Source organism: Panulirus ornatus, chromosome 4 (assembly GCF_036320965.1).
Source record: "Panulirus ornatus isolate Po-2019 chromosome 4, ASM3632096v1, whole genome shotgun sequence".
NCBI lineage: Eukaryota > Metazoa > Arthropoda > Malacostraca > Decapoda > Palinuridae > Panulirus > Panulirus ornatus.
In genome coordinates this window covers 70,994,041-71,019,606 of record NC_092227.1, presented here as the reverse complement: position 1 = coordinate 71,019,606, position 25,566 = coordinate 70,994,041, and the positions used below count along the sequence as shown (strand labels likewise).

The 25,566-nt window shown below is 44.3% G+C and overlaps 2 protein-coding genes across 2 annotated transcripts; both read left to right on the top strand.

Moving 5' to 3' along the window:
• Nucleotides 1-2,153: 2,153 nt before the first annotated feature.
• On the top strand, nucleotides 2,154-9,905 carry LOC139767224 (uncharacterized). Its single transcript, XM_071696368.1, has 4 exons — nucleotides 2,154-2,259; nucleotides 3,063-3,236; nucleotides 7,063-7,203; nucleotides 8,586-9,905. Exons 2-4 carry the CDS (start codon nucleotides 3,066-3,068, stop codon nucleotides 9,060-9,062), a joined length of 789 nt encoding a protein of 262 aa, XP_071552469.1. The 5' UTR covers nucleotides 2,154-2,259; nucleotides 3,063-3,065; the 3' UTR covers nucleotides 9,063-9,905.
• A 3,629-nt stretch (nucleotides 9,906-13,534) lies between these two features.
• Nucleotides 13,535-21,506, top strand: LOC139767218 (uncharacterized). Its single transcript, XM_071696352.1, has 4 exons — nucleotides 13,535-13,633; nucleotides 18,082-18,281; nucleotides 19,237-19,377; nucleotides 20,625-21,506. Exons 1-4 carry the CDS (start codon nucleotides 13,618-13,620, stop codon nucleotides 21,318-21,320), a joined length of 1,053 nt encoding a protein of 350 aa, XP_071552453.1. The 5' UTR covers nucleotides 13,535-13,617; the 3' UTR covers nucleotides 21,321-21,506.
• The last annotated feature ends 4,060 nt before the right edge of the window (nucleotides 21,507-25,566 follow it).

Sequence of the window (25,566 nt, the reverse complement as noted above, 5' to 3'; positions counted from 1 at the left end):
ATCATAATCCATCACATAGCCGTATGCCATCACATCACGACCAAGACCCTACGAACCAAAGGAGCTTACAGATTCCACCTTCACTCCACCTGGTGATGCTTGAACCCGTCCAGCCGCTCACCGGGCCGTAGAGATGGGTGTCTGCCCCTTCACTCTGTGGCCCGTAGAGAGGGTCCTCCTTGCCCCTTCACTCACATTCTGGCAAATAATACCTGCTATTGGGTCAACTTTCCATACCAAGTCTGCCACGCCTTTCCAAGCGCTGCAGTCGACAGCGTCTAGCGAGGATCTTAGACGTGTCAGTATCTGGACTGCATCAGAGGAATACAATGAACACGTCCAGGTCTGTTTTTATGGCTACAGTGGAGAGTACTTCCTGTCTTTCAGTACAGCTGAGCGCTGTTCTCATGCAGGTGTTTTTCATGCACATACTGTACTGGTTGATTATTCTAAAAGCGGAAGTGATATGGTCGAAACCACAACGAACAAAGTTTCCGTGACGTAAACCTGAAACTCCTCCATCGGGAACCCACGCCATCACCTGTCTGTCTCATAACCATAACAAGTACACATGTATGTATGTAGCTGGGTTTAGACGGCTACCATGCATTCTTGGTCACATACATTCATCCCATACATTAGACAACCAGCAGACAATGATCATCTCTCCCACTTGACTACCATAACCATACTTTAAACTCCTTACTTTCACTTCTGATTATACATCAATGACCAATTTCAAGCGGTGTACAAATGATAACTGCTTACATGCAATACAAAATTTCGTACTACTATAGAATGATACACATATTATTACGGTCAATCAGTTCTGACGATACTTTAACAGACAACACTTGACAGCATGCCACGGGAGGCGTGGTGAACATGAGCAGGGCTCATGACAAACGAGGATCACTAGCATTCACAATCGTCATTGCAGCATGACACGGTGTGTCTGGGAGCAAGTCATTCTCAAGCAGTCATTCTCAAGCAAAAAAAAAAAAGCATAATGTGCAGAAAAGTGGTTTTCTAAGTAATTGACAAATAATTTCTTGCTGGGGTGTTGCCCATCGACATCAGAGCCGCTGAGTGATCGTAGAGGTCAGCTAGAAGAGCTACAGTCAGAACAACCATGCGTACCACGACTCACTCGTAATAACACCTCAATGTGTCTGACCCAAATGTTCATAGCATGGCGATCACCAGGACCTAGTTTATACATATTTCAGAAGCATTGCCATAAATGTACCTTGTTTGTGAAGCTGCTCTGAGTAGGGCAGTCCCTGAGGCCAGGTGGAGGTGAACAAGAGACCCTAAGTTGGGTAGGCAACTTCGGTAAAAAATCTTAGCAGCTCTGTTGCTGAGGTAGAGCACGTGTGTGTGTGTGTGTGTGTGTGTGTGTGTGTGTGTGTGTGTGTGTGTGTGTGTGTGTGTGTGTGTGTATGATGTGTCACTACCTGTCTCTCATGTCCTCCTACCATTAGCTACGCCTCACTACCGCCAGTCAGCAAACTGGTGTGTTATACACCTGTCTTTACCTTATTTCCTTTCACGTGTGGATTTCACGACGGCTCAGAACACTAATGATAATTTCTTTTTTACCTTAAATAATACACATAAAGTTTTATCAGCATCAGAGGAAAATACTGGAGAGTATCAGTGTAGCAACGCAAGCTCTTTTGTCCCATCAAATCACCTCCCAACCCCCTTATGCCGTGGCCCCAGACTCATTCCTCATAGACTAATTTTGTTCGTAGCGTGATCCTTACGCCTGTGTCGCACTCACATGATTACACCTGGAGGCTAGTAGTTCTTGTTACGTGCGCTTCGTGAACTTTGTTGCTGAGCAAGACGCGGTTACATCACGGAGCGTGACCCCTCGCTACATACTCTTAGTTTCGTTCATTCAGATACTTCCCCCCTTACGTCAAGCAAACAGGAACGGGCAATGATGATCTTTATTCTTCTGGGTACGATGTTCATCGCCTTGATACAAACTTTCTAAATCATCGACAATGAGAACTGCCCAATCTGTCTGGGGAACGTAACCAAGCGACGTTCTTACGTCCCGTCTTTGGAGGGATTTCTTACATGAAAACAAAAGTTATCTAATCGTAAGGGAAAGTGGCAGAAACCATGTGGTGACACAAAAACTGGGCTGGCGTGGTGGCAGCAGGGCAGGTGAGCGGGCGTGCGTGCCTCACCCGACCGGCCGACCCTCAGTCTCTGGCCAGACCCGGAGTCACCAGGAGGTGCACGGTGAGTGAGCCAGCCCACCACGGATCCCTCTCTCACTTACTATTGAAATCTCTGTAGGTCTCTGTGATCCTGAGTCCCCATGTGTGTGTGTGTGTGTGTGTGTGTGTGTGTGTGTGTGTGTGTATTGTTCTGTATGTATGTTTTTGTATTGGAGCATGTGCTTTTGTATTTCTTCGTGTGTTTGTGTGTCTATGTGAGCACTGATGTAAGGGGCGTTGACACGACCAAGACACACGGGTGAACGACACAAGGACGTAGGTGGGCGGTGTTTTGTCCTCACCCCTGACACATACTTCCCCACTATCACTCACCCATGACGTAAGACCTCATTACCAAGTCACATTAAGGTACAAATGGTCCGGACGCTGACTCAGGATGAGGATTTGTCTCGAGATAATTATTCATGTAACTGACAGCAACCTGATTCGAAGAGAAAAAGAATACCTGCGGTGTCACAGATCATCATGTCATTACACTCAAATTGCTCGTAAAACATCAGTTTGTGTGTGTGTGTGTGTGTGTGTGTGTGTGTGTGTGTGTGTGTGTGTGTGTGTGTGTGTGTGTGTGTGTCTGTCTGTCTGTCTGTCTGTCTGTCTGTCTGTCTGTCTGTCTGTCTGTCTGTGCACACGTGCAGAATGATGAATATGTATAAATGTATATAAGACTGTGCTTCTGATGTCGTGCAGTGTGTGTGTGTGGCAACATGACATGCTGCACAGCTTCCCTCTAATCACACACAACATGTTCGAGTCGTTCCCTCAGTGTCTGGCCCTTCATGAAGTGTGTGGCGGTGTCCCCTACAGACGATGATGGTTGGCGCCGCGTTCCTCCTGCTTGCGCTGCTTGCGCTGCTGGCCCACGTTGGCGACGCCCACCACAGCGGGGGCATCAAGCAAGCTCCACATCACCAAGTTGTGGGATACGGTTGTATACCACAAACCGTCTACGAGACCCAGTACCACACCAAGTATGAGGAGGTAAGTCTCCTAGCAGCCAGTTTTGACCCTGAAGGTACTACGTGTTGCCAAGGCTTCAGCATACAGACCCACACGCCTGAAGCAGGACTTCCTCCGCCCAGCAATGATGACCAAATTCAGAGACTTTTCACATGGCCACTGTGCTTGTGAGTATATGACAACCCTCCCACTGCCTGACACACCACAAGCACCGCCAGACACTCAGCAAGGACGATATACAGGTGTGGTATTTACTACAGCAGTTGTGGCTTTATACTGCTATCCGGTTCATTCCAAAACATCATCTCTCAATATACTTTATCAACGTCAAGCGCAGCGAAGCGGGCCACGGCACTGGGTTCGAAAAGGCGAGGATGTTGATGTGGTAAGAGTAGAACGTTGGTGACGTCACTGTTACCTAGACTACACTTTGCTGATTACGTAAAATTGGATTTCGATGCGACACAACTCATTAACCCCGTCAGCAGTGACTGCATTAAGCATTTACTACCTCAGGATTCACAACCTCACTCTTAAACTCGTCGCCAAAACTTTATCAGTTTTATCAGTCCTGGACATTATATGAGACCAGACATATTTCTCATTATTTTCACACTCACAATATTTACTCAGAAACTCCTTGTCGTAAAAGTACGCCCCTGAAATCCTTTTTGAAAGTTTGCTTTTTGACATCTTTTTGATAGTGGTAAATGATGACCACGTCAAGAATGTATTTACTTAGAATGAGCCTCTTCTGCCAGCATCTCACGAGTTACCAGTTAGACAAAGCAGTAAGCATTACGAAAGCAGACTGTATACTCCAACTTCCGAATTCGATAATTTGGTAATATAAGAGTTAATATCTTTGAGAGCTTGCTGATCTTTTCATCTCCCTCTAATCTTTTTCATCGCCTTCAAAACACTAGTCCTTAAAAACATTCGCCTTTCAAAGTATATTCCTCCAAAAAAAATAGGGTCTTCGAATCTTGGTCCTTCAAAAATCAGCCCTTCAAAACATGGTTCATACTAATGGCCCCTCAAAACATAGACACATTCCTTCATGACAATGGCCCCTCAAACAATCAGTTTTCAGAACATCATCCTTCATAACACTGGCCCTTCAAAACATAGTTCTTTCATAACAGAGGCCATTCAAAACATTATCCTCCAAAACATGGTCCCTCAAATCATGGCTTTGAAATCTGACTTGTTTATTGTTCTGCTTTTGAAAATATGAACAGGCGATCCGTTTGTACACAAACAGTACTTCCCCAGCAGGTCAAACTGACCTCAAATCTTCTTGCATGACATCTCGGGTGTCTGTAGAAACAATGTACGGGGAATGCCACCCAGTGCCTTCTGCATCACAGAAGTGAACTATGCTTTCCTTATTTCCATGTTGTCCAGAGTGGGAATTCACATGGATAATTCGCATCAGGAGACTTCAATCAAGTCAATATTCTCGATCTGATTAAATTCTACGGTACACGATGCCACCATGGCTACTGCCATCAGGTGGTTGTAATTTCACTGTCATGAGCATGACTGTCATGACTCTAACTACCATACCAATGACTGCCATGACTCTCACTACCATAACTATGACTGTCATGACTCTCACTACCATAACTATGACTGTCATGACTCTCATAACCATACCCATTCCTGTCATGACTCTCACTACCATAACCATGACAGTCATGACTCTCACTACCATAACTATGACTGTCATGACTCTCATAACCATACCCATTCCTGTCATGACTCTCACTACCGTAACCATGACAGTCATGACTCTCACTACCATATATTTCCTACCATAGGATTCTCCAGCCCCGATGAACTTAACGTCCCAAGACTCTAGGACCAATATATCTTTGATGTATACGTTGGAAAATAAAGACATTATAATGCTTACATAATCATCGTACATTTTCAGTAAAGTCATTAATCATGTCTTAATGACAGCTAATTCAATTATCACAAATCAATTAGGAAACATATGAGTAACATATTAATCACAAACATATTAAACATATTAAGCACAAATAACAATACATGAAACATACTTTGATAATATCGTATAACATCAAGGAAGTGGTAACCTTCATACTGCAATTGAAGACGCTAATTATCACCCATTAATTGGCCACCATCACACGTGCCCACCGGAAAGCAATTAGCCTCGAGTATGTTACACAATCCCTTCAACAGTGAAGAAGCACCAGGTAGGTTGGCCCAGGTTGGTTGGTTGGGTTATAAGCCTACCAGTTACGGTAGTCATTAAGCCGGTCAACATCAAGCTACATACATCCACTGCAACGTTTTGAACATTCACAATGCACGCGGCCCATGAACCACTACATTCTTCATGGCAACACCTTGTTTTCTGATCCTCTTCTCCAGGTATAACTACATATCTCTGCATTGAAGATTTTCAAGTACTTAAATATTCTATAATATCTTTCAGATGTTCATTATCATCATTACCTGTTTTCCCTAAGGTCTTGACAGCATCACTTGTTTACCTTGCAATGATCTTTACTCACTTACTATTTATCATTCTACCCACGTTTTCCCGTCTCTATAATTCATGCATTTTCAACTTTTTCTCATATTTTGATGGGACATGGTTTCTCTTAAAGTAATCTTGGGGAAACCATTGATCTTACACATCACCATTATGAAGTTCTTTCCTCATCATTCCCTACAATTTCTCCACAATATGATGTTTCATGATTTTCAGATTGTTCCAGGATTCTGATAAAATTGGCCCACATTTTTTTTATGATATCTTTATTCTCACGTCAGTTCCTCACATTTATTCTGTTTTGTGTTCATATTTTTTCTCAAGTTTTCGTAAGTTCACGATGTTTCTTCATTCCCTCATGATCCATCATTTCTTCACCATTTCCAAGTTTTCACAGTTCCCATTCCCTTCTAGTCATATCTAATATCAATTTTTTCACGAGTTCTTCACCACTGACACATTCGTAGTCAAATAGCCTTTCTCAATATAGTATGTTATTCCTTCATTGCAGAGATTCTCTGACTTTATCTTTCTTGCCTTCTTGTTATATCATATTTACCTCAGGTATGATAACTATAGTGAAAGGAGAGGCACAAATATCAATCTAAAGGTGACAAAATGATACCTAACACGACCAGCATCATGCCCCCAGCCCAGCACGACGCACATTATACTACCAGCCTAACATGACATACATTACACCACCAGCCGAGCACGACACACACGACATACATGATATCACCAGCCTAACACACAGCTATACCATCAGTTCTCGCCCGTATGGCATCATCAGTAACCCAGGATGATCCCAGCTACGACCTCCAACTCCCACGACCTCTCTCCTTCTTGTCTGGGAATCTTATTCTTCAGCTCCCATGGCCCAATGGCAGACGGAGCCTTTGAGATCACGAATAATACATGGTTCTTTTCTCAGTTTATGAATTGTTTTTAGCCAGTAGGTATTACTATCCATCTCCATCATTAAATGCGGTTCGTGTGTGGGTCGTCTCGCTCGCATATCACCGTCCTTTTACTTCATCAGGCCTGGTATATCATTCCACGTGCCTTGATTTCTCATTCATGCTTAAAGCACAACTCAAGGGCCCTTGAACACGAGAGGGTAAGACCCCCAGGCATGATGGCCTGGACTTGCACTAGACCCTCCAGGTTCAGGTCAAAGGTTTGGTCATCATACCCAAGGGCCGTACCGTCGCACTCATACGGTATCAAATACTGCCCAGTGAACTCCTGCTGGATGCCTGACCCAGTAGCCTCTATATATACGCCTTGCTACATTCCACCTTCTTCTTGCTACAGGCGCCGATCTACAAGACACTGTCGAGCAACACAGTAGTGGTGGAACCCTTCTCGGAGGTCCTCCACAGCACCATACACAGACTCAACACCGTGTACGTCACCAAGACTGAGCAGATCACCACAACTGTTCGCCTCACCAAGGTGAGTACTGGACGCCTCCAGGTGATGCTATCTACCTGGTTGGTACCAATCAGGGTGGTGCAGGGGATTGGCGGGACCTGTTGTAACCCTCATGTGATCCTGCTACTGGCGCAGGGAAAAAAAGTCTAGTAGTTATTCAGTGGGGGTAGTGGTAGTACTAGTAGTAGTAGAAGTCGCATTAGTAGTAGCAGCAGCAGTTGTAACAGTAGTAGTAGTAGTAGTAGTAGTAGTAGTAGTAGTAGTAGTAGTAGTAGTATTTAAAGTAGTAGCAGTAGTAGTAGCAGAAGTAGTCCCGGGAGACATTACATACAACAAATCGGGCGGTGAGGCGTGGAGGGGAAGGAACAAGATCTCCTCGGACTGGTATGAGAAGGGTTCGATGCTACAGATGACGTTGATTAGGGGATCTTCTACTTACCACCGAATTGGTCGACCATCAAATAGGGGGATTGCGGCCACCATGTTGTAATCGAACATGGTGGCAACAATCTCCCTATTCGACGGTGGCGTGTGTGAGAGAGGAGGAGACAAAAGACGAAGTCTGTCGTAGAAAGTGAAAGTGAAAAACTGCTGGAGATCAGATCTAGGTCACAGGAGGATTATATATCGCTCTCTTATGTGTGGAAGGAAGATGTTGAAGGCAAATCCGAGTTAAAATGATATCCTGTATTTGTAAAACACAGGAACTCACGGTGTACAACCAGTTAAAGTGAGCAATGTTTAAAAGTCGTGAGTGAAAGCAGAAATGCAGGAGTAAAGGTTCAATGAGGATGGCCTTGGGAATGATGAAGCTGCCAAGGAGAAGGTTCAGAGGTGCTCTCATGAGCAGCGGCGAATGTTAGAGAGCCGAGGGAAGGATAAAGATGTGTGATCATCATGTTCTGAGGGCGACAGATGGATGGCGGAGGTGAGGCAACGCTCACTATCTATCATCTAACTACAGGTCGTTATGATAATATTACAGGAGGTGATGGTTAACGGCAACAGTAATGTAAGGTCTGGACTGAATTACCATGGGTGATGTAGTAGTAGTAGTAGTAGTAGTAGTAGTATAAGTAGTAGTGGTGGTAGTAGTAGTAACAGCAGTGCACTTGTACGTCTCCTCGCAAGCGTAACACATGATCAGCACACGGGGTATTGTATTCTTTATCCTCCACGGGTCGGTACACCCGTATGATGTCCCCAGAAGTCAGGACGTCCACATGGGTCGTCACTTAACCATTCATCACCGATAAACAAACATTACGCGTAAAACAATTACTATATCTCTTATGTCCTGACTTCTTGGCCACCCTGTATATACAGTTTGCTGAGCTGGCTACCAGGGTGGAGTGTGTGGTGAGAGGTGGGTGAGCCCTTAGTGACGATGACCCGTGTTGCAGGTGTCCCACGAGAGGCTGACGGAGACGGTGTCCGAACTGCTGTACGTCCCCGACTACTCCACCGCCACGCAGTCTCTGACGCAGTACCAGCCGGCGGTGTTCACTAGAGTCGTGTACACCACCGACGTCTCCACCTACGTCGTGACCACCACCCAGGTGGAGACGGTGTTCGCCACCGTCACCGACACTGCGACCTCCACCCTGACGCACAAAAGCCAGGTGCCGGTGGCGACGGCCTCCGTCATCACGAGCACGGCCGTCCATTACGTCCACACCACGCTGACCCACACACACCAGGGCTACCCCGATAACGTCCTCGTCACCAGCAACGTCATACAACACAATCCCACGTACCTGACCAGGACCGAGCACCACACGCAGACCGTCACCACCACCAACATAGAGCGAGTCCCGCACTACGTCACCAAAACAGTGACCGCCAACTGCGGCTTCAGGGGCTATTACTACCCCGGCTAGCAGAACCCACGAACGGGTCGGCGACTGAGGCTCCGGGTGTGTGTGTGTGTGTGTGTGTGTGTGTGTGTGTGTGTGTGTGTGTGTGTGTGTGTGGGCATCCAGGCGACAGGAGTGCCACCGGCGGAACGTTACGTAACGCTGGGTGTTACAGGAAGGCAAGCTTGTCTTAGGAGGCACTGCATCTAGTGCCAGGGCCGGTCAAGGTTGCTCTGGTCACCAACGCTGTCATGGGTTCAGGCCACGCCTGCTCTTGTCATCAGCCCAGACTACACCCACTCCTGCGATCAGCCAAGGCCACTCTTACAGACCACGCCCACTCCAGAAGACAGCTCTGCCACGCCCACTCCTGAAGACAGCCCACCCACGCCCAATTTTTGTACATACCTCATCTATTCTGGTTCTCCTGTTTACCTCCAAGACAATTCCGAAGACGGAAACGTCTTGAGTGTGTGTGTGTGTGTGTGTGTGTGTGTGTGGTGTTCATACATGTAGTTGTTTTATTTGTATGACCATGTAACATGAACTTAGGTAACACAGGAATTTAGCTTATGTGCCAAACCTTTACAAACTCTGCTAACGGTACAGGAAGTTCTACATCTTACAAACAGCAAATCAGTAAACCTTACGTATTGCTGTACACTAAGCAGGTGAGGAGCTTTTCTGAACCAATTTTATGAAGTGTACAAAATGGAAAAAGATCCCTAGTCATCATAATCTTTGTTACTTAAGTTTTTACATTTCTAGTTGATTTTACTTTACTGTTACTGCAACATGAGATCGGCCAATAAACTGTATCTTCATGTGGTGTAAATATAAATACATATATATACGTATATAATCAATGATCTGATATATTGTTTCCCTTCAACGAGAAAAAGGAAGGACAGGACAGTGTTGATGTCCCTCACTCGAACACGAAAGGTTGGGGAAGCGAGAGGAGAGGGTCGCTGGCTGACTGGCCGACCTACCCAAGGGCCGGGTTTACCAGGGATGTCAGAGCCTGAGAGACGTGAGGCATCGTCTCATGACACACAAACAATCCTCATTTTCATGTGACACATAAATACTAGTATCTTCCTGTCAGACAAAAGAATGTCACTGATTCAAGTAACCTAACCTCTCATCGTAAGAAGATTGATAGTAACTTCATATCATGACTATTCCCAACTTCATAAGACACAATTATTCATAACTGTAATACATAGGAAAAAAAAATATATCCCAGTCTTCATATTTCACAATCATCCCTTACTTCATATCATGAACACACCTAAAGTCAAATGACAAATATTTCTTTAATTCATATATAATAAAACTAACTTCTAGTGGCACAAATATTCCTGAGTTCATATGATACTGATATCGGTAACTTCGCTTCATAAATAGTATCAATTTCGAGAAATGAATTATTTCATACGATTAATATTCCCAACGTCACATGACAAAAATTTCTTCAATATTTCTCACTGTATATGATACAAATGTTATCTAACTTCACGTAACACTAACTTCACAAGACACAATAATTAGTACATCTCAATATGATGATAATATACCTAAATCTATACGATACATATAATTTCCAACTTCATGCACTAAAGATACTCATAACTTCTCACAGTACAAACAGTAATAACTTTACATGAAATAAATACTCATTAGCGGTACAAATGTTCATGAATTAACATGAGGCAATGATTCCTAACTTCATACGACACAAATGCGTCGCTATTCCTCAACCCTCCACCGTGGGGCGGCATTTACGACCAACATTATAAGAGTCAAGATTCCCTTACAACTGGAATGGGTGCGTTCGGGACAACGCCTGAAAACCCAGAATACCAATTGAAGGACTACTGAATGTTGGGGAGTATTTTCTATAAACAAATCACTGTCGAAGCTGAAGAATTATGGGATCCAAATCTAGACACTGGAAACGATCCTCCAGGAAGCACAATGTCCTCCTGGAACCAAAAGAGCTACTTCAACCACTTGACAAAAATAAAGCAATCGAAGCCACTGAAATTAACATTGGGAGAAGAAAAGGAATTTCCAGCACTGAAAAATGCCGTTTTATACCGAGAACTAGCCAAGATGACCACACGGTAACTCATAGAAGAATATAATCTAATTCTCCGAAAAGTAATCCCTGACCGCGAAAAAAATCATTTATTCACCAAAAAGTGACTCCAAGAAGTGACTCCAGCCGACAAAAAGTATCCCAGAGCAACGCAGAGTGCCTGAGCCAAGGATAGGCAGCCCCGAACAGCAAAATGGATCTGAGAATACTTACAAAAGTAAACACACCAACCAGAACCTAAATAAACGTAATGAACAGTGACTTCAGCCACCTAATGCTAACCCTGTGCACCACATAGTGCTTGCAGATAGTAAATGGTAAGAAAGACGTCGAAAAGTAACTCCAGACAATTTAAAGTAACTTTTAGCAGCAAAAAGTGACCATTAGCACTAAGAAGTAGCGCCAGGCCCTTGGCACAGATAAGTGAGTTCGAGCACTGGTGAGATACACAAAAGTAGCGAAGAATACATTCAGGCATCATAAAGTGATTTCAGGCACTTAAGAGTAAATTCCGTTATCACAGGTAGCCGTGGACTTCAGCGAGTTACGTGTAGTATTCGAACGTAACCCTTGAGGCTGGAAAGTATACCAACGTTCCATGTATAATACTATGGTGGCTAGACGGTATCCCTACAACGTAACCAGGTGCTCAGGAGCAAAGCTGCCTACCGAGGACAAAGGGATAACACGTAGCAACCACAAGTAATTCTAGGTGTCAAAATGACTTAAGATAACCGATGAAATCCAGATAACGAGAATCGCAGAATTGTTAGGAAGGGAAAACAGCCAGGAATAAAACCTGACGCAAATAACAACGGAATTCAGAGAGATATTTACTGAACAACGCAGCCACCGTGGCAGGGGAACATCCCACAAACACTAGAAGTAGAGCGAGTGTCGGAATATTAGCCTAGGAACCGTGACTTGCCCTCCCCCGCACGAGGCCTATTCTCACATCCTTACTCCTATGAACTACTGAAATATACATACCTACCCATGAAGGAGGCAGACCGACGTCATCAAAGCTACAGTCTGTATTGTTTTTCTGGGAAAAAAAATTGTGGATTTTCCGCTACGATCACAGCGGCTCCGTGAAGGCTTAGTGTGTTCAGTTGTTTACCTGCGTCAGGTACATGAACCTGTGGGAGTAAACACAACACTGACGTGGGTACTCTGAATGACAGACAAATGCCTTTGAAACCTTACTTGATCTCATTTCCTCTCTCTTAATCCCTCGGGCATCATAAAGGCACAACCCTTGCGTATCATGACCTGGCCTTTGACCTGACCCAGACCGTTATATGCAAGGGTCGTACAGTTGTGTCAGAGGGTCTTTCCGATCGCAGTTAAAGGTCATACCACCGCACTCGAGGGTGCACAGCCAGCGCTGTACCTCAACCTCCTCCCTGAACAAAGGTGTGACGGCTGCTCCACCACTGCATCCTCCCACCTGCACCATTGCTTTATCCTCCCACCTGCACCACTGCTTTATCCTCCCACCTGCACCATCACTGCATCCTCCCACCTAAACCACTGCTTTATTCTCCCACCTGCACCACCCCCTGCATCCTCCAACCTGCACCATCACTGCATCCTCCCACCTGAACCACTGCTTTATCCTCCCACCTGCACCATCCCTGCATCCTCCCACATACACCACCACTATACCCTCCCCACCTGAACCTACACTGCCTTCTTCCACTTGCACCACCATTATACCCCGGCATATGCACTATCACTGCACCCTCCCACATGTACTACCACTGTACCCACCAACCAGCACCACTACTGCATCTCTCTCTCTCTCTCTCTCTCTCTCTCTCTCTCTCTCTCTCTCTCTCTCTCTCTCTCTCTCTCTCTCTCTCTCTCTCTCCAACTGGTAGTTTATCACACTGATACTTTCCCTAACCAATTATTTCCCCCCCTCCCCCTTTCCCACATTACTTTTATCATTGGGTGGAAGTAATTAGCAAGGGGAAAAGGAAAACAGGTTGGACAAGGAAAGTGTTGCCAAGAAACAGAAGACAGTCTTTGAGGCTCAAGATCTACCTAATGGAGGGCGTAAGAGAGATGGCCTCAACAGGAGACGTAGACGAATACAACAGATTTTAAAACCTCATCCCAAGTTTTACTTGAAACTTCAAATGACTTCAACGAAGAGAGCGTCTGGTGCAATGAGCACGGATGGCGTCTCTGGTACTATCAAGGGAGGGACTTGTCTCCGGTGCCACCACTCAGGCAACAAGTGGTGTCCCCACTTCACCAAGACGAAGGAACAGGGATAAAAACAAGGCGAGAGGCACTACCTAAGGAGGACCATACCCTGCTCTGCCTTCACCGCTAAACCCGTCCGTCCCCCTTTACACCAGCGGTGGTAAAAACCCCTGACTCCGCCCGGCCAACCTGGCAACCGAGAGCTTAAAGGCACTCGCCGCACCGGGCCAGGGCTCAGTAGCCAGGTGCTCGCGGGCCAGTATGGACGTCCGTTCAGGTAGGTGCTCCGTACGGCAGGAGGGCACGACGAGGAGGGAGGACTGACACCTCGACCACGACGCTACGACCCTAGGGTGCTGTGGTCTGTCCTTCGACCTGATCGCACCTGAGGGTCGTGCTGTGTGTCCAAGGGCTGGAATTATGGAATCCAGATCAGCCTGCCCGTACAACCACTGGAAGTAATGAGAGGACACAGTAAGACGTGCATGTCAACACTGTGGTACCTAGTGTTCGCTATTGATCCTAACGAGGCTTTGGTGGGCACTTTAGAATATAATATCAATAATTACTTTAAGTACATCACTAATAACAACAACTACACTGATAACGGACACACTGGTTTTCACCACAGTGACATTGGCAATTGACACGTTGCCTTAAATTATCATATTTATCAGTTCCCTGTTCAAATCTTCCTGTCTCATTCCAGCAACTAAAAAAATATGGCGTAGAATCATCTGACAATAGTGAGTTTTTCAATTTCTCATCCCCCATCGTTACTCGTCACAGCTCGTGAACATCTGTCAGCTGTAAAAGGGTGATTGATCCCTTGCCATCAGACATAATCACTTGTAAATCAACAGACGATGACATAAACAACCATAAGCCTTTTCAAACAAATTTGACTTGACTGTTGCACTCCAGATCCTTTCTCCTCCCTTTCCTTATAGCCTTGAGTTCGACCTTCGATAAATGGTACATCTCTCGAATAACTGTCATCGACCTATTTCAAAAACTTGAAGGTTGTGATCAGGTCACCCCTTATTCTTTTCTCTTCTAAGGTGAGCATATTTCAGGCCTCTAGATTTTCTCTGGAACTCGGCTTACTTAATTCTGGTACCATTGAGTTTCCCTCCTCTAGACCTTCTCCATTAGCTGTTTGGGCTTCTTCAAATATGGTGATCAAACGTGAGAAGGCACTCTAGTTCTGACCGTATGTAAGATGTGAACAGCATTCTGAATACTTCCTTATCCACAAACTTGAAAGAAATTCAAATATTTGCCAGCAGGCAGGTAGTCAGTCCCCTTGACAGTCTTCCTTCCGTGAGACTCTGGCGACAAGTTGGGGACGATGTCGACTCTCAAGTCTTTCTCATACACATAATTCTGAAGCTTATTTCCTCTCATATAACAATCATAGTGAGGCCTTCTTTTTTGCTTTGACGCATCCACATTATCTCATGTTGAACTTCAGATCAAGTTCTGAGCCTGTCAGTTTCCTCTTGTAAGCTAATGCATTTCTCCTCGCTTCTCACATCCCTCATGACCTTTGCATAATCTGTCAACACATTCAGGTAGGAGGTCATACCTTTCTGGCAAGTCATTTACTTAAGTCGGGAAGAGTAATGGTCCCAGAAGAGAACCCTGTGGAACTCCGCTGGTGACCTCAACCCATTCCGAAATGGCTCCTCTGACATGCACCCTTGTTCCCTCCTACTATGAAGCGCATATTGCTGTATATAGAAAAAGAAACCCTGGGGAATTTTGGTTAGAAGCAAGAGAGTCATTACCCAGTCAATTCGTCTACTAATTGCGGATAAAGGCGATTTGGCTCCAGACAACAAAACCATGACAAAAATCTTGACTTCCCTCCTCAGTAGGTCAATTGCTACGGGAAAAGTTCCAGATGAATGCCAGTGTACCATCGATATTCAAAAAAAAAGGTAAAAAATCATTGTCCAAATAAACTTGAACGTCTGCTGTTGGAAAACTTGTGGAAACCATAATTTGAGATAGACTTGTAAACCATTTAGAGGACCAGCACCTAATAAACGATTCTCAGCAGAGTTTTCATTGAAATCGCTTATTTCTAACAAATCTGCTTGATTTCCTTCATGGTATAATAAACATGTACGACGAAAGTAAAGCAGTTGATGTCATCTACCTATATCTTCAAAAGGCATTCGATCATGTTCCAAATCAAAGGTTACTAGCAAAAATTGTCACATGGTATTGATATCACTGTATTTCCCTGCATGAGAAATTGGTTAATTGGTCGTAAACAAAGGGTTGTGATTAATGGTAAAGCATCAGAATGTTAGACACAAAAAGTGGTGTGCCACAAGGATCAGTCTTGGGACCGGTTCTCTTTCTCAGTGATACTGACAGTGGGCTGCATTGCAAGATATCAAAATTCGCCAATGATACAGAGCTGGAAAATGAATCTTCAATGAATTTTATCATCGATAAGTACAAAAGCTTTACATTTCCGCAGTGAAAATAAACAGGCAATTTACAGTACAAATTCTGCTGAACTGCAAACGGTAAATGAGGAAAAAGCGAGCAGTGCACAGAAGCAGTGAAAAGAATGAAAATTCTTGGACTCATAGGTAGTGCCTTCGAATCTAAGCCAAGGAAAATCATTCATGCTCTTTACAATTTATTGGTTCGTCCACATCTTGAATATTATCCTCAGTTTTGGTCACCCTACTTAGAAAAACAAAAAAAGATGTAAAGAAAATGGAGAGAGCTACGAAGACTATCCTTGGGCTGAGAAGCAAATCCTACGAAAGCCGATTATAAGACTTGAATCTATTTAGCTTAGAAAAAAAGAAAGTTAATGTAATCAAATACAAGTATTCAGAATCATCAAAGGCTCTGATAATCTTGATATGCTAAGTTACTTACCACTTGACTCGTCTGATTCTACTTGTATCAATGGATTCAAACTCGTGGGCAGACCTTATACCTAGAATTAGGCGAAGTACTTTTTCTTCAAGAAGATTGTTAGCGTACCTATTGATTTGCCAAAGAGAATGTTTGAAAGAGGTATCATAAATACGTTTAACAATAGACGATAAATATTTCGCTTCAAGTCCACAACTTAACATTATTTACGCCTCCTTGGTCACGCTGGCAGTGTGCAGGTTATTCTCAATCAATTTTCTGTATACCTCTTAAATTCACCTCACCAATTTCTGAGTTTTAGATATCATCCGTTAACACAGACAGCCCCAAATGGACTTGAAGCTCTGTTGCTGTTTGAATTCCTTTGTATTCCTGTGTATCTCATATCCATCGAAGGCGTATACTGCTTATTCCTGTCTCGTGATCCAGTCTCTTAATCAGCCTCGCATGCGGTACACTGTCAAATGATATCTGGCGGTCCAGATGCATACAACCCACTCAACCTTATCTTTTGTTCAGCACTGAGCTCACTCTCTTGTAGAAATCTAAGAGGTTCGTTATGCAAGACCTACTATTTGTGAAACCATATAGTCTCTCACTCGAGTAATTTCTCCTCCACGGGAAGTCATCCATTTGCTTTCTGATCATCTTTCCCAATGCCTTACAGACCACACCCGTCAGGATGATCCCTCTGTAGTTCACTGAGTCTTCTCGGTCTCCGTTCTTATAGATAGGTATGACGTTTGCCTTTTCTCTTTGCACTCTGACGTTTCCCAGCGACATCTTGAAAGGTATTCCATTAGCTTTATCAAGCGTAACTGCACACATCTTCGGCACGTATGGTGAAATTTCGTGAGGACCGTGAGCCTTATATAAGTTACGACTTTCTAGTATCCTGGTTGGGTAAACCATGAGCCTTGTATGAGTTAAGACCTTTCAGTATTCTGGTAAAGTCTTTTCTTAATATTTCAATGTTTTCCAAAGCCTCCTCCCCATCTCATCTCTCTAACGTTGGAGCTACAGCGTCTTCCATCGTGCAAACACTTTAGAACTCTTTATTCATGTCTTTAAATATTCTTGCATCATCCTCAATAACTCTATCCTCTGAATCCCTAAGTCTGTTCTTAAAAGTGAAGACTGACTCCAGATGAATTTGATGAATTTATAGAAATGCTTTGGATTGTCTTTTGCCTTATTCACAAATATATTTTTGAGTTTCTTTGTTCCTCCTTTTCTATCCTATCATACTCTTTCCTTGCTGTCCCATAACTTAAAAATGGTGTCTGGCGAGTGTTGCTTATCTTCGTCACAACAAATCTCGAAATTCCTTTGTTTTTTGATGTCTTTTATTGAGTCATTCCTCCCTCTTTCGTAACGTTTCTTCTGTATATGAGGCTAGAGGTGCCCAGTGTTCCTACTCCTTCACTGTAAATTCAACAGGACTTTTCACAGCAATACCCTGGTTCCTGACCACTGGACTCCGACTTCCAGTTTATGTTACCAAAGAAACTGTAAACTTTTGTGTTGTTTCCACGGTTATATCTCCTTTTTAAGTCTTCTTTCATCCCTCCTGTTTTAACATAATTTTGCTCCCTCCCCACACAGCATCTCCTCAACACCTGCAGTTAGTATCTTTTTTCTCCCTTTTCTACCTCTTCTCGTTTTCCTTCTACTTCCCTTTTTCTATCATCAAGTGCTGTTCTTCCTCCTTAATCTCTTCTGCATATAATTTTCCCCCGAATAAAAATTTCTCTTCGTGCTTAAGACCTGTGTACCATCTCCTCCGGCATGTACCATCGACAGTCTCGCCTCCTGCAGCAAGGTCATGGCTGTGGTTTGTGGTGCTGGCGTCCTCGTTGGCCGGAGGCAACGGCCATGGTGGCGGGAAGTTGAGAGGCGGTGGCGGCATCGCAGCAGGTCCTCCAGTTGGACACATCAACGCCGTGTACCCGCCGCCACACCCACCCTGCCACCCAGTCACCAAGCTCGTCCACGAGGATAGATTCGTCACCAACTATGTAAGTACCAGCATCTACCAGTATCAGCAGCAGTGTATCAGTAGTAGTAGTAGGAGGAGGAGTGAATCAGTCTTCTGCATAAAAGTAACAGTATAACCCAGGCCTCACCATGGGGCAACGTGCCACACATTTCGAGGAACAAAACGTATATTTTCACTGGACTGTCTTGTGTAAGCTTCATTATATCTTGACAAGATTTATCAATATAGAAAACAATAAACAAATCTATTCTAATGATCACGTAATTGTTGATCATCAGCAAATCACCCGGGAATGTTTGTGAAGATAGTTACATTAATCACAGGACAAGCCTGAAACATTACCTGAATTTCTCTCTCTCTCTCTCTCTCTCTCTCTCTCTCTCTCTCTCTCTATATATATATATATATATATATATATATATATATATATATATATATATATATATATATATATATATATATATATATATATATATATTCAAATTTTATATATATTCAAAATTACAAATGTTACAGAGTTACTGCAGCAGCATGTCTTTCTTCATTTCACGTCACGTTTACTCACTGAGTATTTCATGAGGTGATAAACCGCACCAGTCACCTACGGTGCTCGAGGTTGGGGTATGTAAGAGACCCCATAAGAGACTGTTTGATCATGACCCATAACTGTAAAGCAGTAATCCGGTCCTGCATACAGACACTCTTCAGAAAGTACCACATATGTTACAATGGCCTACAAATCTCTACGGCGTCATCAGCAAAATTTTTAGAGAATTCATCCCATGATGATGATGATGATGATGATGATGATGATGATGATTATCATCATCATCATCATCATCATCATTATCATTATCATCATTATTATTATCATAATTATCATTATCATTATTATCATTATTATTATCATTATCAACTTTGATATCACTGTTGCCATAGTATCATCATCCTGATGTTCTTGTTTCCTTGGTCAGGTGACTATCTACAGCACCTTGGTGGAGCCAGTGGTGGTGCCAACAACCTTCTACCACATCTCCTACGTCACCAGCCACAATAGCATCACCAAGTTCATCTACTCCACCGTCTACAACGAAGAGATCGAGTACGACTCCTCGGTGAGTAGTAGTCACAGTAGTGGTACGTCTTGTAGTCATAGTAGTGGTCATAGTAGCAGTACGTCTAGTAGTAGTAGTAGTAGCAGAAGTAGCACAACAATTAGTACTAGCAGTCGTATCAGTAATATCAGTAGTAGCAGAAGTAATAATAGTAGTATAAGTAGCAACAGTGGTATTAGCTGTGGTAATTGTAGCAGTAGTAGTAGCAGTGGTAGTAGCAGTGTAGTAGCAGTGCCAGTGGTAGCAGTAGTAAGAGCTGTATCAGTACCACTAACACAGGCGGTAATGGTGAACGTGACACACCATCATCACTGATGGTGATAGTGAGAGTCGCAGTGTTACTAACGAGGTTACCGAGATCGGTAATGGTTACTAGTGCTACTTGAGACACTACTACTTGCTACCAACACTAGTAATGTAAGTATAAGCGATAGTGCCAGTGGTGTGATGATTGAAATGACGAGCATGATAAGAGTGAAGAAGGCGAAGGTGAGGTGACGAAGCTAGATGATAAGGTAAATAGTCGGGGAAGCACTGGTGGTACGTGCGGGAGAGGCAAGTGGCACGAGTAAGGTAGGAGATAAGCAGGTGAGAAAGGGTAGTCATTGGTGGGATGACGAAGTAAAGTGATAGTGATATTGAAAGACAGGTTATATGGGCGGTATTGATATGGATGGAGTGCATATGACTGGGAGATGTGCAACAGACAGCGGCAAGAGGTCAAGAGGAATGTGCAGGGGTTGAAAAAGAGGGCAAATGAGAGCTCACATGAGCGAGTATTAATAAACATCATGGAGAATAACAAGTTGTTTTGGTAGGACAAAACACACTGGAAAATGATGTATTTTCCCCTTACGATTCACTTTGAAATTATAGATAATAATCAAACGTGAAAGATCTCCACTAGCAGATGTGTACGATTATGTTTGGATGTGACTCGCTCCATCGATGGCCAAAGAATATGTGGGTTGGTTACAGTTGTTACATAATACTGTGACAGTAGCGGCTCCTTACTGTATCTGTCTCACACGATCCAGGTTGGTTACAGTTGTTACATAATACTGTAACGGTAGCGGTTCCTTACTGTATCTGTCTCACACGATCCAGGTTGGTTACAGTTGTTACATAATACTGTAACGGTAGCGGTTCCTTACTGTATCTGTCTCACACGATCCAGGTTGGTTACAGTTGTTACATAATACTGTGACGGTAGCGGTTCCTTACTGTATCTGTCTCACACGATCCAGGTAGCAGTTGGTACGAACTACATCAGCGTGACGGACATCGTTCCAGTACCAACTGCAACGACCGTCACGAACATCAAGCTGAAGGTGGTGCCCTCTGTCGTCACCACCATCAAGGGAGTGACGGTCGGGTCGGCTAAGATCGTCGCGGACACCACCACCTTCACCAGGACCTTCACAGTGCACCCCACCATCACCGAGACCGAAATACAACACTCCCCGTACGTCACCACCAGCCACACGGTCGTCACACACACCCAGACCGTGTCTGAGACCGTCACCGTCACCGAGAAGCCCCCTCCGCTGACGTCCACCATCCTTAACACGGAGGTGCAGTACACTCCGGTCTACGTCACCCAAACCATATCCAACACCGTGGGGGCCACCGTCACGGAGCACCAGCGGGCGTCTTACACGGTGACTGTCCACGTTCCCTGTGGGACGACGGTCAGTGAATATGTCCAAGAGGAAAAAGAAGAGGAAGAAGAAGAAGAAGGAGAGGTGGAGGTGGAGGGACACGAAGAAGAAGAAGAAGAAGAAGAAGAAGAAGAAGAAGAAGAAGAAGAAGAAGAAGAAGAAGAAGAGGGGTCAAGTGAATCGAATGGGACGATAGGCATCGACATCAGAGGTGGAATAGATGACGAAGAGGCCCACGGCGAGGGGTCAGAAGGGGAGAGTGACGAATCCAGGAGACGGTAGTGGTCCTGACTGGCCCAACACCTGAGGTACCAACACTCACGCTTGGCTCAGTACGACAGATGGATGAGTTCCTAAGTCACTCGCCGCATATCGTCATTTCAGGATATCTTAGGTATCTCACTGATGACTCTAGAGTAATCTGAAATGAAGCCATATGTAATACGCATTAAGACTTATTTACTTCGTGTTTATGTGTGTACGTCCTCGCTTTATTGTACATATGTTGTTAACTGTCTGAACGTTATATTCTACCGTTAGTTATCTACACATTTATTCTAATAGATAAGTTTCTTTTCAAAGGCTTTCATTTTCCCACCATATTCTTGTACTTCCAGCCGTTATGGAACAGAAAACAAGTGTCCATTTCAAAATATTCTCTGGAGGTTCAGGGAATCTGATCATATTAATACTGGATGAAGGGAGAGATTCAGCACAGTGGCGGTGCCAGGCTGAAGCCGAGGTCGGCGGCGGTGGGCGGTGGGACACGGTAAGGTGTTACCACATGTACAGCAAGTTCAGGGAGAGAGCGGTCTGTGGAGGAGTATAAGACAACGGCACCTGCCGACAAACGTGGGCTCCAGCAGAACTAGCAATAACCAACATGCTTAGAGGTGACCCAAGTCTAGTCTACCTAGTAATAGACGTGTTGAAAGCCGCCACATGGAAGCCTGTAGACAGCACTTTCTCTACTGCTATCCCGCCAGCTTGGTTTACACCCTATAACCACACGAATATTCTTCCCCGACGATGTAGTAACGTCTACGTCTCGTTGTTGTGAGAATATAGCCAAATATATCCAATTATATCCACAGACAAGGGCCGGTGCCAGGTCAAGGCCTGAACTGACTTTAACAAGTATTCACACGTCATGCTGCAGGGGACGGCAGAGAACAGATACTGAGGAGGTGGTGCTGGCTGGGTACAGTATGTGTCTTGCTCAGTGAAGGAAATCGAAAATTTTTGGAAAGTCAAATACGACGATGTCGCGAAAAAAAAAATCATAGTGACAGTCATGTAGTAAGTGGATGTGGATCGCCCGGGAGAAATGTAACGGGAACAGCTTGTGGCAAATGATCTGGATATCACAAACATAAGACTTCTTGAGGTTTATTGAAATGCCACAACAAATCCAATTCTGGATTAAGTAAATCACTCACCTATTCAAGTCATATTCTTGCTTAGTCTCAACTGGGCAGATGTCCACATTGATCTAGATGCGCCACGAGAGCACTGGACGTTCTGTGGTTCCTCAAGTGAGCCTTGTGTTCTACCTTTCTCTTCGTCTACCCACGTAGAGTCTCACCATAACAGGCGTGTTGACAGCCGCCACACAGAAGCCTTCACTGCTACACCGCCCGCTTGGTTAACGCCTTTGTGACCTCTCAATTATTCTTTCCCGACGATGTGGCAATATCTACGTCTGCTTGAGACACTTTCCTCTACATTTTCTTTACGCCTTAGCATCATTAGTCTCGCTCTGTTCCTCAGCTGTATTAGTAGTCCTCTGGGGATGACTAGTTTCTGGAAATCTTCAATGCTACATCGTATTTCTTCTCCTAAGTACTCCTGCCTGCAAATCTCTATGGCTTTAAAGAAAAAAAAAAAAAGACTATCATTACTCCTGCTTTCGACCTTGCAATGTGAGTAAGCAGACTGAATAAAATCATCCCTATTGGTTGGTTCTCTATATATGGAAGACGTCGGACCGCGGTTACTCTCCAGGTGACCGTGTCCAGAAAAGCAGTCTTCCTTTTCCCTTCTCATCTACCGCATACGTTGTTCAGCTTGTCTAATTTTCTCCCATATATTCGTTCGTGCAGGAAAAAATAACCCTCAGTGGGTTAGTGAACGTGATGGCTTTGTCTGCAGCTGTGGTTGTGGAACAGATCGAAATATCACGTGTCACAGCAACTCTAGAGCTTGGGTAGCTGGTCCTGTGCCTCATGCTGTTGATATAACATTGGGAGTGATGACATTATGATCAACGCCTCTGGCTATGATAACACACTCACAATACTCAACCATGTACCGGATAACTGTGACGGTTCTGTAATTCCACCTTTTGACTCAATGGGCATACTTGGTATTACTCTAACATCGACTCTTTCTTGAAAACCCACATAACGGAAATAGCTAAGCTAAGTCAGCCTCTGAAAAATTGGGAGTCCTGTTTAGTTGTAGAAACTTATCTTCTGAACACTTGTTACGTTCATACAAAGAATTATTTCATTCTTGTGTGGAGCACTGCTCTCACATCTGGTGTGGTTCTACCTCTGCATCCTTCCCTGACAGAGTTGAGACGAAAGCGGTCTGACTTATAAAGTCTCCCAGGCTAACTTCAAAACTTGGTCTTCTTACCCAACGCCGCAATGTTAGGTCACTTTCCCTCTTCTTTAGGTATGTATTACTTTGGTTTTTGCTCCCGAGAGCGGGCTGCTTGTGTGCCCCCACAACTAGCTAGACCACGCAATATTCGGCAAGCTGCTGCGTCATATGATTACTGTGTGGCCGTTGGCAACTCAAGGGTGGGCCCTTTTGATAACTGTTTCTTTCCCTACACGTCGAAGCTTTGGAACTCTCTACCCTCTCATGTCTTTCCCAATAACTATGACCTAGCATATCATAAAAGACAGGTTTTCCACTTGTTCTAAAATTCGTAAGTACTTCCCCTTGTCTCTTCTGTTTCTTTTTCATAATCCTCTCTATATTTCAATTAAGGCCTGGCCGTGATCTGGACTTTCTTCCGTGACTGGAGCCTCCAACTTAAAATATAAAATTCATACTTCACACCGAAATGCTTGCTACCCGTATCGTCCTTAAATTTGTTGACAGTACTATCAAACCACCACCGGCTGCTCCAGGCAATGTTTCTTCTCACGGCTGACTTCCACGACTGCTCACAGTGACGACGTACGAGTGTGGTGATGACCGCAGGGAATATTGCTCACTATTCCTTTATGGTGTGTGTGTGTGTGTGTGTGTGTGTGTGTGTGTGTGTCTTGATATTTGCTGACGTCCTCTCGATTTCCGCCGGTCGGCTATTTCTCACTCTGTTTACGAATATCAAGCAGATCATCTCCCAGCTTGCTGCAACTTCACCCACGTGTATCGGACCCCTGAGTCAGATACAAGTCATGACGTCATCATATATCACACACACACCCACTCACTGACACTCATCACACGACCAAAATATTTGTTTAAATATTCAATCAGCTGTAAGTTTCTTAACCCCTTGAGCACGACGGCATGACCCTTGAGTAAGGCAATGCGACCCTTGAGCACGACGGTACGACCCTAAAGCACGACGCTAGGACCTTCCGATACTATCTGGGTTTTTTTACCTCAATCGTAAGAGTTATGTCAGGTCATACCATTATATATCCAAGGGTCGTAACTTCGTGCTCAGGGATCTAAACTTTATTCCAATACAAACTCATCATTACGTTTACTGTGGCAAAAAGTAGAGATACCGAATCCTCTGCCAATAGTCAGCAAATTCTCCGCTTGAATAAAAGAAGAAGAAAAAAAAAATCCCACTTCAGTAAGTGTCGAGTCATTCCTGTTCATCCAGGAGGCCACACGATAACCAGAAAGTAAGAGAAGGTCGGGTTGCAGAACTTGCCCCTGACCTTGCACACCTGCCTTGCAATGTCGTCGGCCTTCGCTCTCTTTGACTGAGGCCGGTAAACTGTGAGGATAACACGGTCCTGACCCCTTGTATGGCAGTCATGTGACCTCCGATACGTGATGTGAACAACGACATGACTTGGACCACAGCTGAAGACAGATACACATTATAACACGACCAAAAGAAAATAGTTTTGAGAGAGAGACGTATACAAGAAAACGCCTGGGGAGACACGGACAGGTGAATGAAAGAAAAAATGTCCAATTGTGGGATTATATGAGAGATACCTGAATGTATACTGGGTCAGTAACAGTAGGTAGTGTGAGGTGTGAGAGTAAAAGACTTCACGGAGAAGAAACAGCGTACGTTCCTGATGATGAAGTTTGTCATACATGTTGTAGGCTCACCAGGTTCCTGAGGCGAGTTTCGTGACACACTAACCTAACCAGCCCAACACCAGGCAACAGACATAACAGGTTCTGCATCCACAAGGCCTCAGGGGAGGTCGTGATCTTTCACCCAGGGTCACCGTTCTCACAGACACGTCAGTAAGGTCAATGGCGATGGTCTTCCTGCAAAAAGCGAACGTATCTTCTTCCTGTGAGTCAGCTAGGG

Bases quoted from the DNA above. Each gene is read 5' to 3' on its own strand.
- LOC139767224 (XM_071696368.1), top strand. From the start codon at position 3,066: ATGATGGTTGGCGCCGCGTTCCTCCTGCTTGCGCTGCTTGCGCTGCTG. The intron at 3,237-7,062 runs GTAAGTCTCCTA...TTCTTGCTACAG, and splicing joins ACCACACCAAGTATGAGGAG to GCGCCGATCTACAAGACACT. The intron at 7,204-8,585 runs GTGAGTACTGGA...CCCGTGTTGCAG, and splicing joins CAACTGTTCGCCTCACCAAG to GTGTCCCACGAGAGGCTGAC.
- LOC139767218 (XM_071696352.1), top strand. The intron at 18,282-19,236 runs GTAAGTACCAGC...TTCCTTGGTCAG, and splicing joins ATAGATTCGTCACCAACTAT to GTGACTATCTACAGCACCTT. The intron at 19,378-20,624 runs GTGAGTAGTAGT...CACACGATCCAG, and splicing joins AGATCGAGTACGACTCCTCG to GTAGCAGTTGGTACGAACTA.